The 15903-nt window shown below is 36.7% G+C and overlaps 1 protein-coding gene across 19 annotated transcripts in view; it reads right to left on the bottom strand.

The window, feature by feature from the left end:
• LOC136879195 (modifier of mdg4) overlaps positions 1-15903 on the bottom strand; it is a 617535-nt gene that overhangs the window by 367658 nt on the left and 233974 nt on the right. For 2 of the 19 annotated variants that reach the window (XM_067152968.2, XM_067152969.2), the window contains one exon: positions 2451-3116. The exons of 16 other annotated variants lie outside the window; for them this stretch is intronic. In XM_067152968.2, coding sequence (XP_067009069.2) covers positions 2855-3116 — 262 coding nt within the window. In that variant the 3' untranslated portion in view covers positions 2451-2854. Of the gene's footprint in view, positions 1-2450; positions 3117-15370; positions 15471-15903 lie in introns of those variants that run through there. One more of the 19 variants, XM_067152986.2, reaches the window with a different exon arrangement.

Raw genomic sequence — 15903 nt, 5'->3', positions numbered from 1 at the left:
ACATCATTGAGTTACATAACTTATTTCCTAAAATGAAGTCTTGTGGTGGATTTTCTGTAAGAGGAGAATTGTGTTTGAATCATTACAGAAGTTTCATTTTCAACTGTTTCGCCTAAGACAGATTTACAGAATACGGTCACTCATGTTTCTCATTCCCAGTATGGAGAAGATATTGGCAAACTCTTTCCTCATCCTAACTACCCTTTATTCCATGGACAAGACAACCAATTTCCATAGCAACATACATACTGGAGAAATGCTTAGGATAATAATAATAATAATGCCCTACTCACACCAGTGCTGCCTATGAATGCATTATTAATGTAGAAAATCACAATCTAAATAAATGCATTTCTGATCTGAATACATGGCAAGAATTGTTCCTATCATTGTCAGAATAAAATGACATGCACTTAGCTATTTCTAGTTTACCATTTCCCTTCTGAAAGAAATATATCTTGATAATACACCATTATTTTCATAAACATATGCCATTGAAATGAAAAACCAAGTCAATGAGTTGACTGGAGTAACAAATCTAGCTAAAGAAACTCATCAAACTTCTCCAATGAAGTCTGAACTCTGCGTGCTTCACTACATGGCCCATTACGTTAAAAGATGCAGTCAGAGTCCTGCTGTCAGAAACAACTTCTCAGAATGCATTTGTTGTTTTTGCTCCCATGCTAGGTTATAAATTATTGGTTGCAATATTTTTCCATGTTTCATGATCTATGTAATTTTTTTTCTCTATTTATTCCTTAATTTATGACAAGTGTAATAATATAGCAAGTTAGGCAATATCTCAAATAATAACCTCCAAGACCAAGAGGGATTAAAATTTCAAAGGAGCAATTTATACTCGGTATTTAGGAACACCCTCATGATTGGAAGGTACAAGAAATCCTTCCGAGAATATCAGGACTGTTGAAGGAAGGAATAATATTTCTATCTTGACATTATACACAGTGATTCACTGACATGTCAAAAAAGTAAATTGTTAAATACAAGAAAATATTTGAAATTTATTACCTGTTAATGGTGTCCGACTCCTTGGCTGAATGGTCAGTGTTAAGGCCTTTGGTTCAGAGGGTCCCAGGACTGATTCCCAGCCAGGTTGGGGATTTTAAATCATGTCTGATTAATTCTTCTGGCTCAGAGAATGGATATTTGTGTTTGTCCCAACACTCTCCTCCTCATACTCAGACCACAGTACCAACCACCACAGAAACATGCAATAGTGATTACATCTCTCTCCATAGGGTTGACATTAGGAAGAGCATCAGGCCATAAATCACGTGCAACAATGTTCGCACCCACAACCCAACAGGTGTGGGAAAACCGGCAGAAGAAGAATTGCCTATCAACAGTGTGTACACGTGTACGTGTCCCAGCACATTAGCACTCAACACGACAGCCACTGCGGACACAGCATGGATTGTACCGCCCAAACAGGTTGCGCCACGGGACATGCAGCATTTCTGGAATGATCTGCGCAAAAGCGACTGTTGAAGATCGACTTTGTTCCATTGATCTTTATCCGCACCCCGACACAAGAGAGTCTGGAGGAGTTAAGCTCGGGCTATTTGTAGATAGTGGGATGGTTCTACCATGACAGCACTAGTGACTGTTGAATGTCTTATCTAAACACTCCTGCCTTACGAAAGCCCAATGTGGCGGAGTGTCATCATGTTGAAAGATAATGATGCCCGGTACCCCATCTTGCTCTAATTGACAGCACGAACAGTTCCTTATAAAAACCAGAACTGGCTGTAGATTTTCTCACAGGTCACTTTAGAGCAGGTTCGTTCCAGTTCACAGATGCGTGGATTCTCAGTTCCACAAATGAGAGCATTGTGTGTGCTGACTTGCCCACTGATTTGTCCGTGAACATCATCTGCTATCTCCTGCTCATGCACCGCATTTGTGTATGCTGGCTATGACACACAGGCTACTGCAAGAAAAGTGATTCTCTGCTGACAAGCGGTGCAGCAACTTCCGTAGACTCTTGAATTGTGGCTTGCCAAATGTCTTCCTCCCTGTTCCTGCCATGCACTCTTCCACTTGAGTAAGGCACAGGCAGACCACTGGCAAGGAACAGTTGTACTATTTCATAATGTTCCAACGTGAAGAGGCATATTGGAAGTTTCGTGTGCCATACAACATGCTGCATGTACTGTTGCGGTGTAACCATCACATATGTTTATCATGCACACTAGCACAAAGCTGCGTTTGAACACCTCCACTCACCTGAAACATCCTTCCTGCACATACTGCAACAATATGCTCAGAGTTATGTACATTAGCCTCTTGTAAATAACAGTTTGCTTTTCTGTCATCTCAGACGGACCACCCTGTACGAGTGGCTAAATCAGCACACCATATTTCACTACCCTCTATCATAAGTCTACAAATATTTTCAAAATGAAACTTCTACAATGAAAAGTGTTTGTAACTGCCACAAGCATTTATTACGCACTTTAAAAAAGCTTCAAAAAAAGCAATACATCAGTTGATCAATTCTTTTTAAAAATGAAAAAAGAATTCATCATTGATTAAAAATAAAGACATTTTCCACAAACACTTTAAAAACTGTTTTCAGATACACAAAAACAAATATAAACAGTTCATATATATCACGACGTATATATAACATAGCCTGATAACTCAACTGCTATAAGAATGCTACATTAGGCCTACTTTCTTTTACATTTCATCACATTTACGAAAGAACAAATCGATGGTTATACTTTATTATTAATGATTAAGCTAACTGTAAGTTGATTTCATGGGTCCATAATTCTGCACACTAAATGGGGATAAGGTGTCAAACTGTGGTTGCTGAAGATGAAGTTTCTCAAGTTGGAATTGCTGCTTTAGACGAGTCATCTCCATCTTGGAACGGATTCGATCGTGCAGGGGTTCGTGATTGTGAGGTTGCGGTGACAGCGAGACTATTCGATTCTCCAGCATGGTGATATGCCCCCGACAACCTTTCTTGGAATACTCTGTGCAACGCCAATACTGGCGCCTCTCGCGTGGATTTATAAGGTTGTAGATGAATCCATCCATCACCAACTGCAACTTCCCCTTCCTGCTTTCCACGAACTGAGGTACACCTGGAAGCATCACATCCTCTTGTCACAGTTTGCTCCGCTGCCAATTCTATGGCAGATCACCTTGAGTGTAAGGTGCCCAAAATATAATTATGAAAAAGTAGAAAACATTAAATGGGGAAAGGAGGGGGGGAGTGAGAAGAAGTAGTCTGAAACCTTATTTAAAAAAATTGTGATGTAACATCTGAAGATTAGAAAGGTAATGAATCTAAATGTACTATTCTGTTTTGAGCAACACATTGTATTCATAGATATTTTACTCATAAAACACTCACTGACAAAATATGTTTAACATCCAGAAGGAACGGCCCAATTTGGACATAATTTGATATATGTGCACACTGTCGATGGATACGTAAAATTTCTGTAAAATATTTTCACTGCCTTGTCAATACTTATACATTTTATTTATACATTTATTAATGAATAAATTTAAAAACACAAAAATAAAAATAGCCAAAATATCCAAGGACTTGAAATTTCTTAAGATTAAGATATTCTAGCGAATATTTACATGGACTATGTGGAAACAAATAAAATAATTGAGAAAATTAAAGGATTAATTAAATGGTTGAGATTTGTTGACGATGTGTTCATTATCATAGATGAGAAAGAATTAAGCCCGATAGAAGTATTAAGAAGGGTGAACGAAATAGACAAAGATATCAAATTCACAATGGAATCAGAGGAAGGAGGTTCACTGAATTACTTGGACGTCAAAGTAACGAGAAATGATAGCGAATTAGAGTATCAGGTTTATAGGAAAGAAACGACCACTAGTACTATTATTAGGAAGGACACCAATCACCCAGGCCAACAGAAGAAGGCAACATTTTATAGTATGATCAGCAGGGCACTTAAATTTCCCTTAAAAATACAAGCGTTCGAAAACGAGATGACCACCATATATGAGATCGCGAAGAGAAATGGATATACGAAGAAATACGTAGATAAAATAAAGGACAAATTAATAAATAAACAGACATCAACCTTGGAAAAAGAAAAGAAAGGAAGGAAGAATGCAGTGGCAATAACATTTCATAATAGACACTCATACGGAATAAAAAAGATATTTAATAAAAAAGGCATTGACGTGGCATTAAAGACGAACAATAATAATAAGAGAATTTTATTTAATTCGCATAAGGTTAATAGATCCGACAGGTTTAATAAATCAGGAGTATATTGCATCAAATGCCAAAATTGTGGGAAAAAATACATTGGACAATCAGGGAGGAGTTTAGACGAGATACAAGGAGCAATTGCAAGTAATCAACTTCATCTTCTGTATCAAAATTTAATCACTAAGTTTTACAATATTTAAAATACTTCCACCGTTTTGATACTTTTTTGCCTTTTGGCAAATTTATTTGTCAACCGTACATGTTTCGTTCCCTATTTAGGAACATCCTCAGCTGTTATTGTAGCTTAGGTGAATTGCTAAGATTTTAAACAAGTTAATTTGCAGGTACATTGATTCACTTAAAAACTACTAAAAATACCAATTAAATTAAATGATATTAAAAACAATGTAGGGGTTAGTGTGTTAATGATATGAGAACGAATGATTACATAGTTGGTCAGCTTAAAAACTATGTCTATTCATTTGAATAGTTGTTAAAAATCTCATTTTGTTACATTAAAATGTCTGTTTACGGTTAAACATTTTATAAATGTTTGACTTCGTAACACTGTTCAAATTATTGAATGTTTTTTCTTCTGTTCCTTCCAGGTAAGTTGTTATATATTATGAGTTTGCTTATGGTGCCTTTGATTGAGTCTAATGTGGAACTTTGAAGTTGATTGCTGATCAATTTTTGTGAAGGGAGCTTCGTTTCAATTTCTGAAATGAAATAAAATAAGGAAATGGGAATTTGTTTTTTAAAAAAGTAAAAATAAAACAATTAAAAATTAAAAAAACAAAAAACATGTGTCTTTACGTAATAACTAAATGTATAAAAAAGTTCTTTACCTTGCTATTGTTATACTCCAATTCAACTATGACCCTGGAGGGACGTTTGTTGCTGCTTTGCGTCTTGTATAGTAATGGTGTGCGCGTTCCGTTGTATGCTCCTCCTTATGGGGAGGCAAGGTTGCGGAGAGGGGAGGGGGCGTGTCGGTTACTGTCACGGCATCAACTTTAGAAGGGCTAGGGAGAGGGGATGTACAAAATGGCGGAGGTTCGGTCTTATTTATCATTTTACTATTTGTATTGCGTCTTTTGCCTAAAGTTTCAAGACTTAATAGTGTCCCTTCAAATATAGGGTTTCTAATGTCAATAGTTTCATTTAGGTTGTTGTCCTGATTGCTTTTTTGTTCTAAATAAATGTATAGATTTTCTAATGTATTAAGGAGAGCTCCTTTGTTTATTTTATGCAATATAGTTAAATCCTGCTCTATGGTTGTGAATTGATGTCCGGTTGAACTCGTGTTGGCCCATCGCGGATTTTTTTTTTATGTCTTTCAGCGTTGACATGCTCCTGGTATCTTACAGTAAAACTGTGCCCTGTTTGTCCGACACTTTTTTTGCATTGGTGATACTTCAATTTATAAACTCCTAATTCAGAATGTTTGTTTTTTCCTAGGGAATTAACACTATTGTAATTAAATAATTTATGCTTTGTGTTATTGTTGGTTGAATATGCGATCTTATAATTATATTTTCTAAACAAATTGGTTACTGTGTATAAGTTAGGGTTATTGAACGTGAACTTGGCGTATTTATCTTTCTTTTTTGTTTCGGGTTTTAGGTTAGTTTGTAATTTCTGTTTGAATTTACCGATTATTTTGTTTATTATTTTTGGTTCAAAACCGTTGTATTGGGCTTGTCTGTGAATAAAGAGCAGTTCTTTTTCTCTTTCTGTGTGTGTAAGGGGTATATTAAACGCTCTATATATGTAACTGTAATAAGCTGACCTTTTTTGCGATTCTGGGTGTAATGAGTAATTCTTTATTGTAATGGGAGTAAAAATGGGTTTTCTGTGTATCTTGAGCACAAACTCGTCCTTTTTCCGTGTTACATTTATGTCTAAAAAGTTAATGGAGCTTTCTTTTTCTTTCTCTAATGTAAACTTTATTCTGGAATCAAGTGTATTCTACTTTTGGTATGCCGAGTTGTTTATGTTCTATAAGATTCTTCTTGATAATTTTTATTGTTTCATCCACTGGAATATTTGTATACATGTCCTTGATATCAAAGGAACATGTTACTTGATATGGTGTTAATCTAAAGTTTACGAGTACTTTGCAAAAGTCTACTGAATTTTTTATTGGTGTTTTGTTGTGAAAAACGTAATGTTTGGTTAGGAATGTGTGTACGTATTGTGATGTTTTATAAGTAGGGCTATTGCAGAAGTTTATTATAGGTCTTATGGGAATTCCTTCTTTATGTAACTTTGTAAGGCTCTTGCTGTTGGAAGGCCAGGATTCATGTTTATCAGTTTTTGGACGTCTTGTTCACTTAAAATAAAGGTTGCGTTTCTTAAGCGTTTTGAACTCTTTCTGAGTTTTAGTTGTAGGGTCTCGATCTATTTCCGAAAAAGTGCTATTATTGAAGAAAGTTTCTGTTTTTTTAATGTATTCCTCCTTATCTAAAACTACTATTGTCCCTCCCATTTCCTTATTTTATTTCATTTCAGAAATTGAAACGAAGCTCCCTTCATAAAAACTGATCAGCAATCAACTTCAAAGTTTCACATTAGACTCAATCAAAGGCACCATAAGCAAACTCATAATATATAACAACTTACCTGGAAGGAACAGAAGAAAAAACATTCAATAATTTGAACAGTGATACGAAGTCAAACATTTTTAAAACTTTAAACCGTAAACAGACATTTTAATGTAACAAAATGAGATTTTTAACAACTATTCAAATGAATAGACATAGTTTTTAAGCTGACCAACTATGTAATCATTCGTTCTCATATCATTAACACACTAACCCCTACATTGTTTTTAATATCATTTAATTTAATTGGTATTTTTAGTAGTTTTTAAGTGAATCAATGTACCTGCAAATTAACTTGTTTAAAATCTTAGCAATTCACCCAAGCTACAATAACAGCTGAGGATGTTCCTAAATAGGGAACGAAACATGTACTGTTGACAAATTTGCCAAAAGGCAAAAAAAGTATCAAAACGGTGGAAGTATTTTAAATATTGTAAAACTTAGTATACAAGGAGCACGTGAATGTGGTGAGACACAGGAGATTCTCAGCAATGGGAGAACACATGGAAGAACACAAACATAATTTTACGGAAATAGACAAATGGAAATACTAGACACGACAACGAAAGGAAAATTAAGGGACGCTTTAGAGAAAATAAATATATATATTGATCAGAGAAACGATAATGAAAATAACTTAAACGAACCACTGAATGAAGAAAATGCAATGTACCGATTGGCATACAATCATATAAGAAGAGAGAGAGAAAAAAGGAGCGAAAGAAATAGTTCCGGTCACAAGTACGCGCCCCCTCCATCCCCTACATTACATAACCGGCAGCACAACAGGTAGCAGCGAGCCTAACAAGGTCATTGACAGCAGAGAGCAGAACACGTTTGTTTATTCAAACTAGTACAAGAATACTTCGGTCAAGGTTAAATTTTGGCAACCAGTCGAGCTGAAGTAAATACAAATTTCTCTAAATATCTGAGATATCGTCCTTTTATAAACACGTCGCTAAGGATTAGTTTTTGGTTTATTATTTAAAGGAATTTGACGGTTAGAAAGTGACCAGCATGGTCATCGCGTAACCAGTAGCAGAGTAGCAGATTGACAACAAGGAAGGAAGGAGGACATATTGTTTGGGTTCAGACAAATATCACATCATTTTAATTTTTGGATAAATTAGATGGAATGAAGTAAGTAGGCCTAAATAATTTCTCCAGACATCTGAGTAACCGTCTTTTTTCGCTAAAGGTCTCTAAAGTTAGTTTGTTTGGTTTATTTATTTAAGGAATTGGAAGAGATTAAGAGAAGATATTCTGATATGAGAGGTCTAGAAAATTATAGCAAACTTTAAGAAGAAAGAAGAGAGCAGAAACATTTTAAAGGATAACTAATTTTATAGATGTTATTTATTATTTTACAAATTGATATTTATTATTTATGATTTTACGATTTTAGGATAAAGACTATTTATAGATGTTATCTATTATTTTACAAATTGATTTATTTAAGGATTTCCACTAAATGACAAGTAAATGTTAAATTTAGACAAGAAGAAATAATTATTCTTTCAGATGTAAATAAGGACATAAATTAACATATAGAGATTAATTTAATAGATTACATTAGTTAGGAAATTTCCAGTAAAATCTGCAACAAATGACATAGTAAATAGGAAGGGTGAAACTAAGAGAAATTGTTGTAACAATTTTCAAAATTCATATATACTTGTTATATTATACCATTGTACCATAGTCCAAGGATCAATTAATGTTTGGCACCGCTGAAGAAGAGAGCGGTGGCTCTCGAAACATGTACATGGACGGTAATTAAATAAAATGTATAAGTATTGACAAGGCGGTGAAAATATTTTACAGAAATTTGAATATAAGTCAATACGGACCAACATGGTGAAAATAATCAATTCGGATACGTAAAAGGTTAAAGTTGGAGTGATACCAGAATTCATAAGTGGTGCGATCATGATTACAGAGATGGCATTATCAGGAATATACAAAGTATCCCAAAATCAACACAAAGAGGAAAGGTCACCAAAACCACAGTACGTCCCAAAAGTATTCGACAGCATCATCAGCTCCTGACAGAGTTTGATAGGGATCCTATTGTTGACAGGCATGTGGGCATTTGGATACCATAATGGCCCAATGAAGTGATTCCCACGGGTCACAAACGTTCCACACTAAAGAAGACATCTGTATCTACCAACCGAATACAGTAACTGGACAAACTATAACACTCCACATCATCCTGCAGCATGTCTTGACTAGGTATCAGCTGCTATTCGGAGTGGTGCCATAACCAGAGATATGGCTAATGACAAGCATGTCACCTCATGTTCAGTAATGGCAGTGTCCAGGAGAGAGGACACATCCAGCCAATGTTGTAGAAACACATTGTCATCACGGTGTATGAAGCCATAGGGTATGTACGAGTTCAAATCACCTCGCAACAGATTAACTTCGTCTTGGTTCCGTACTGACTTACAATATTATGAACAAAATTCTCGAAAAGAACTTTATTTCTGGGTCACCTAATCAATATAATATCAACTATTTATTAAAAATGAATAGTCATGTTAAATAACAGGATATATTTTGATCTTGATTTGGACCTTCATCAGCTAATTGAGGCAAATTTTAATAAATATTGATTAAACTGGGTTGGATACCAAACACATTAAAACAATCCTTTAAAAAACATCATGCTATGCTTTTTGTATTCACTTTTTAAGAGATGTATTTGATCCACCTTTCAAATACAAATCACGATATATAGAAATCACCAAAAATAACAAGTCATTTTAAAACGTAGGACATGATTTGTTCTTCATAGTTCAGCTACACAAATTTAAAATAGCACCATGTTACATAAGAAATTGAAGTGGGAGAATTTCACAAAAAACAAAAAAACTACTGATGTTTTAGGACTGTTTTAATGTCTTTGTGTTTTAACACATTGCTGACCGGATGCTCGAGCTTGTCACATACCCTGTGGACCAGACATTTTTACACTAAGCATACTAGAGTACACTTGATTATAAAAATTTACATAAATATTAAACCAATCAAGATTTTATCTTTAAATTTGGTATGAGTACTCGCCAATGCCCCTAGTAGTACTTCTACATATCTAAGATAAGCAAATGCGAGTTAATTCAACAACACATCATCAATGTTTACATAATTGTCGTCGTCAGAGTCATCATCATCATTTCCCTTTATCCAGCTGTAGCCGGGTAGGGGCAAATATGGTTCCTCTCCTCTTTCTTCGGTCTTTCAACCACTCCTCCTCCAACACTGTGTCCCAGTCCAGGTTTCTTTCTATAATGCTGCGTTGGATGGTATCCTTCCATCTCAATCGTGGTCGTCCACGGCCTCTCCTTCCTTGGATTTGCATTTCCATCACCCTTTTTGGCATTCTTTCATCGCTCATTCGCTTTATGTGCCCAAACCATCTTAGTCGGCTCTTCTCTATTCTATCATTCATTTTTTCCACTCCAATTTCTTCCCGGATTTTCTCATTCCTTATTTTGTCTCGTCTACTCTTCTGTATCATACTCCTCAAGAATTTCATTTCGGCTGCCTGTATTCGACTCTCATCCTTCTTTGTCATTGTCCAAGTTTCTGCTCCGTAAGTTGTTATGGGTACGTAATACATCTCGTACATAGTATCCTTTGCTTCCATTGGCACATCTTTGTCCCATAACATATTTCTTACACTATGATAGAAACAACTTCCAGCTTGAATCCTTTTACTAATCTCAGCATCCAGTCGAGCATTCTCCATTAATTCACTCCCCAGGTATTTAAACGTTTCCACTACTTCCAGGGGCTTGTCTGCAAGTCTAATCTGACCTTTCACTTCTTTCTCCCCTCTAGTCATAACAAGAGTTTTACTCTTTTCTACACTTATTTTCAATCCACATTCTTCAATCTTCCCATTCACCACATTCAACTGTTCTTGAACCTTCCTGTCGTCTTCTCCCCAAATCACAATATCATCTGCAAATAACATCATGTTCATTTCTCTTCCTCCATATGCTGCTTTTGCTGTTCTCATGATGTCATCCATTACTATTGTAAACAGGATTGGTGACAGAACACTTCCCTGTCTCAGCCCACTAGTTATTTTGAACCAACTTGTCCTGCCAACTTGTGTTTGTCGTCAGAGTAACTGGAATAAAAAAGCACGCTAGGTAAATTACGGCCTGTAGAGGCTTGAATATCACTTCCACTATCACTCTCACATTCAGTTTCAACGAATTCATTATCACAGTATCCATTTGAACGATCATCGGCATATAATTCTTATCGTCGTCAGCTAACACCGTATTCCGCGGGCGCTCCATCTTGTCATTGACTGAACTGGCAGAAAGAAAGTCGACGTTTCGAAACCAAATCAAAGAATAAAAGAGGCCGTGAATAAAAGAAAAGTGGCAGGTATATATCTACGATTTATTCTACTCAATGTGCAAGTCCGAAATAGTTCAATATATGGTCAAGAGATGTCTCAGGAAGACCGAAAACAATGTCGTGAATAAAAAAGAGATTTCTCGGGGCCCGTCACCTACTGCTGGCGACCGTACTACGAGATTTCCCGGGGCCCGTCACCCACGTGTTAACACGTTTTTTTGTATACAACACAACTTGCAACTTTCAAGATAACTTGCAACCCATTTTAATCTATATTTATTAAAGATTTTCCTCAATTAGCTGAAGATGGTCTAAATGAGGATCGAAACATGTCCTAATATGTAATATGACTATTGATTTTTAATAAATATTTGATATTGTAAGACCCAGAAATAAAGTTGAGAATTTTGTTCATATATTCAAGTCACCCGACGCTAATGCAATACTTCATGAGACAGCATCCTGGTACATACTGTCAACAAGATAACATGATGTGTGTTCATGGAGTGCCTCCCTCGACCTGCCTTCAATAGAATATGTGTGAGATCAGCTTGGACCTGAACCAATACAAGACACCAAGGGCCAGTTACAACACCTGCGGATTGACTTGCTTCAACAGACAACACAATGGCTATACAACTCCCTTCTAAATGGAAATCAACTGATGTTCAAGTATTATCGAAGCCAACAAGATCTCCTGACCTGCTCTCAATAAAACTGGGATCAGCTTTGATATTATTTGACTGAGTGCCGAAAAAGACCAACTTGCTCCAAGAGAATATAGCTGTTGTATGACTCCCTTCTGAAACAAATTAGCACGCACATCGAGGCCCCTCCTGCTAGCTGTGTTGCCCATTTTTATCAGATATTGTTATCACTGCTAGACAGACTCATGACCCTTCAACATACGCAATTAACTCATTTCCACTGCACGTAGGTCATCTTCTTCCTGGTCCTTTCCCAATTACTTTGCAATTGATTATTTCTGTCAAATATTCTGATAATGATGATGCTTGTTGTTTAAAGGGACCTAACATCTAGGTCATCGACCCATAATGGTACGAAATGAGACGAAATGCAATGATAATTTAAAAGTACAAAATCACCCACTGACCAGAATTCAAAACATAGTGATGAAGAATGAATGGATGAATATGAATTTAAAATAATCAGTGGATCCAAGCCATAATGCTCCACCTTCCCAGAAACTACCTTTAAAAAAATTGTAAACTCACAGCTTTCCGCTGCTACAAATCACAAACCTATTGTGTCCCTAACATAGTGGTACTACACGCAAGTAAAAGCGACCCATGGTGTTCCCTGCATGATGGTACTAATCAAGTCATTTCATGGTCCTAATGTGATCATCCCTTGGTCACCCATTTTAGTCGGTTCTTACGACAGGCAGGGGATATCGTGGGTGTATTCTTCGTCTGCGCTCCCCACCCACAGGGAGCAGAGAGCAAGAAAAAAGAAAAAAGAAGTGATCCATCATTTTGAAAAATGAAGTAACGGAACAAGAAAGGCAAGGACCATGAAAGGCGTGAAAATGAAAGACTCCCTAGGCCTCAAGCGCTCTTATACTGTCAGGGTCAGAAAAAAATAAGAGTTGACCGAGAAAGGTCGGATAGGATAGATGAAAGTGAGGAGCATGGCACAAGTAAGTGGAAGCAACGCCATGATTTAGCTAAGGGCCCCGTGATCGCCAACCCACGCTCCAAAGTTGAGTGCCCCTGGAGCCCCTTTTAGTCACCTCTTACGGCGGGCAGGGGATATCGTGGGTGTTATTCTACCGCCCCCACCCAAAGGGGTAGGACTGGTGGGGTCAGAAAAGAACAAGACTTTACCAAGGGAGGTTGGATACGGAAGATGAAGGTAAGTGGAAGCAATGCTAAACTCAGGTAGTGGACCTGTTGTTGCCAAGCCACGCTTTCTGGGTCCTCTTGTGTGTATTAAGACAAACACACACCCAGTCCCCAAGTGAGAGGAACTAACAAGACATGGCTGAACTGACAAACCCAGGGCCCTCTGATTCAAAGACAGAGGCACAGTCCATTTAGCCACAGAGCGAGACTACTCATTGTAGACATTTTAATATATTTACGTCACTAAGTGACAAGTCTACATAATTACATTTCCTTGAAGCTCCTTCTTCTTTTACCACTGCTTTTCACACCTCCCTAGTTAGATCACTCTATGTGGAAGGATGTATTCACTATTCTGGGGTGGTTGGTAGGGTAGTGGTGCTGTGTGTATATGAAGAGTGTGTTGGGACAAACACACACACCCAGTCTCATAGTCAGAGAAATTAAAACAGACGTGATTAAAATTCTCGACCCGGCCGGGAATCAAACCCGGGACCCTCTGAACTGAAGACTTTAATGCTGACCATTCAATCAAGGAGCTGGACTCCCATAAAACTCTACCTCACTAATAAGATAAGGATTTCAACACTTGGTGACTTAAGATAGTCTGATATAGTTCTCTGAGTGACTCTGACTGACAGCAGTATTATTATGGTGCATTAGCAATTAATACTATTAAGGAATGGCTAGACAGGAGCAGTGGCCATCACAAGAGGTACTATCCTAGTATTTGACTTTAAGTAAAATGAAAAACTATGCAATGTTAAAATAATGGTCCACTGTGAGATTTGTGTCCACTCATAACCAGAATTCACGAGTACCCACGAGGGTGAGGGCTGTAGAATACATCACGGTATCCTTTACCTGTCATAAGAGGAGACAAAAGGAACCCTACGGGCTTTCAAATTGGGAACATGAGTTGGTGACCATAGGGCCTTGGCTGAGTCTAGTATTGTTCCGACTTATTTGTGCCAGTCTTCTCATATCTTTGCTGTTTGACCTTACTTTGGTCAATTCATGTTCTCTTCCGAACCCCACTATGTTAGGTGCGAGGCCTAGAGAGTCTTTCATTTTCATGGCCTATGTGACCCTTTCCTTTCTGCTGGCATTTCTTATTAAAACAAACCACTTTAAAACAAAATACAGGGTGAGTTTGCAAAATATTCATCTGCTCTCATTTACAGTACTGCCAACAAGGCCTCATAATGGAACTGAGTGACAATATCTCCTGAGATAACAGTACTATATTGTTTTAAAAAACATGAAACTACACTGATGGATTGGAATGCGGGCTAGCCACAAGATACAACAACAACAACAACTGATATATCGGCAAAGAAAACAGGGATGTAGTATTCAAAATGTGACAAGTACTGCTCAAGGAATGTCTTCAAAAGTGTTTTATTCACTACTGGCTGAAGGCAAATTCAATTAACTTAGTAAAAGAATAACTCAATTCTTTCATTTCAAATTTAATATTACTGGTTTTACATACCACCAACTGCCTTTACGGTTTTCAGAGAAGCCAAAGTTTCAGAATTTTACATGCTGGTAAATCTATCAGCAGAAAGTTGGCATATTTAAGCATCTTCAAATACCACTGCCCAGAGACATAACAGTCTTGTTTAATGTATGTATGTATGTATGTATGTATGTATGTGTGTGTGTGTGTGTGTGTGTGTGTGTGTGTATCTACAGATGATTATCAAAATAATGGAAACATCAATGTTCCAGAACACAGTATCTGTGTGAAGTGTGTGCATGTAACACTGACAAGAAATTAACATGAAGGTTCACCTATTCAATACCATTTAATATGTCAAATCACTTATACAATGGGACTGGTTTCGACCCCATTATGGGTCATCTTCAGCCATGGACTAAAATTGACAATATATAGTGCAAATACAATCAAGTTAACACTTTGAAAATTATTATGTACATATTACAAATTATTTTGTAAAAGATTTCTCAGTCTATAATACTACAATTTGGGAATTTAAAGTTTACTAGTCGAATTTTGTCATGTGGGACATTGCCACTGGTATTAATCTAAAATGATCAGTCCTAACAAGTAACCCCTGTACATGTACAATTAAAATATTAAAATTGGAGCTGAGCTGTTACACTGGTGTTGGAAATTAAAATAACCATCTTGTGTGCTTAGTTGGTAAAAGTCTGCCTTGCTGAATAACATGTATCAGAGAGAGTTGTATCAAATGAAACACAGCTGTATTTAAACAAGTATACACACAATGAGTAGACTTAAGATGGTAAAGTTTAATTTTTTGATAGAAGGGACCTTGCAAATCAAAAAGGACTTGAGTTGAAATCGTAAATGACAAGGTGTTTGTCAATAAGGTTCGTGCTGATCAAATAGTTCTGAAAAGAGAAGAAAACCGGAATAAACGCACAAGATAAAAAGGAACAAGTAGCTAATCAAAGTTGTTGGAGATTTACCCCTTCATGATGCCAAACTATGCACACATACCCAGGAGCATACACAACTGATCAAGCGGAATCAATATGCATCAATACAGATCATGATGAAGTCTATATCGTACAATGTCTTTTAGTAATGCAATGAGGAATGTTGGTCTATAAAGCGAGAACTGCTTTAAGAGACTGTGGCCTTGTAAATTAATTTTTCTATAAGATGCTTTGTGCACCTGAGGTGAGTACAATGACACATTCAATATGCCATTTCTTAACACCATGAGCATAGTCCCTTGTTTTTTTATTCATATAATTTACATCTATTACCTCCAGTGCTGAAAGATTTCATCATACGAAAATTACCCAATCATTCAAAACT

This window comes from Anabrus simplex, chromosome 8 (assembly GCF_040414725.1).
Source record: "Anabrus simplex isolate iqAnaSimp1 chromosome 8, ASM4041472v1, whole genome shotgun sequence".
Classification (NCBI taxonomy): domain Eukaryota; kingdom Metazoa; phylum Arthropoda; class Insecta; order Orthoptera; family Tettigoniidae; genus Anabrus; species Anabrus simplex.
This window is presented reverse-complemented; position numbering and strand designations above follow the sequence as displayed.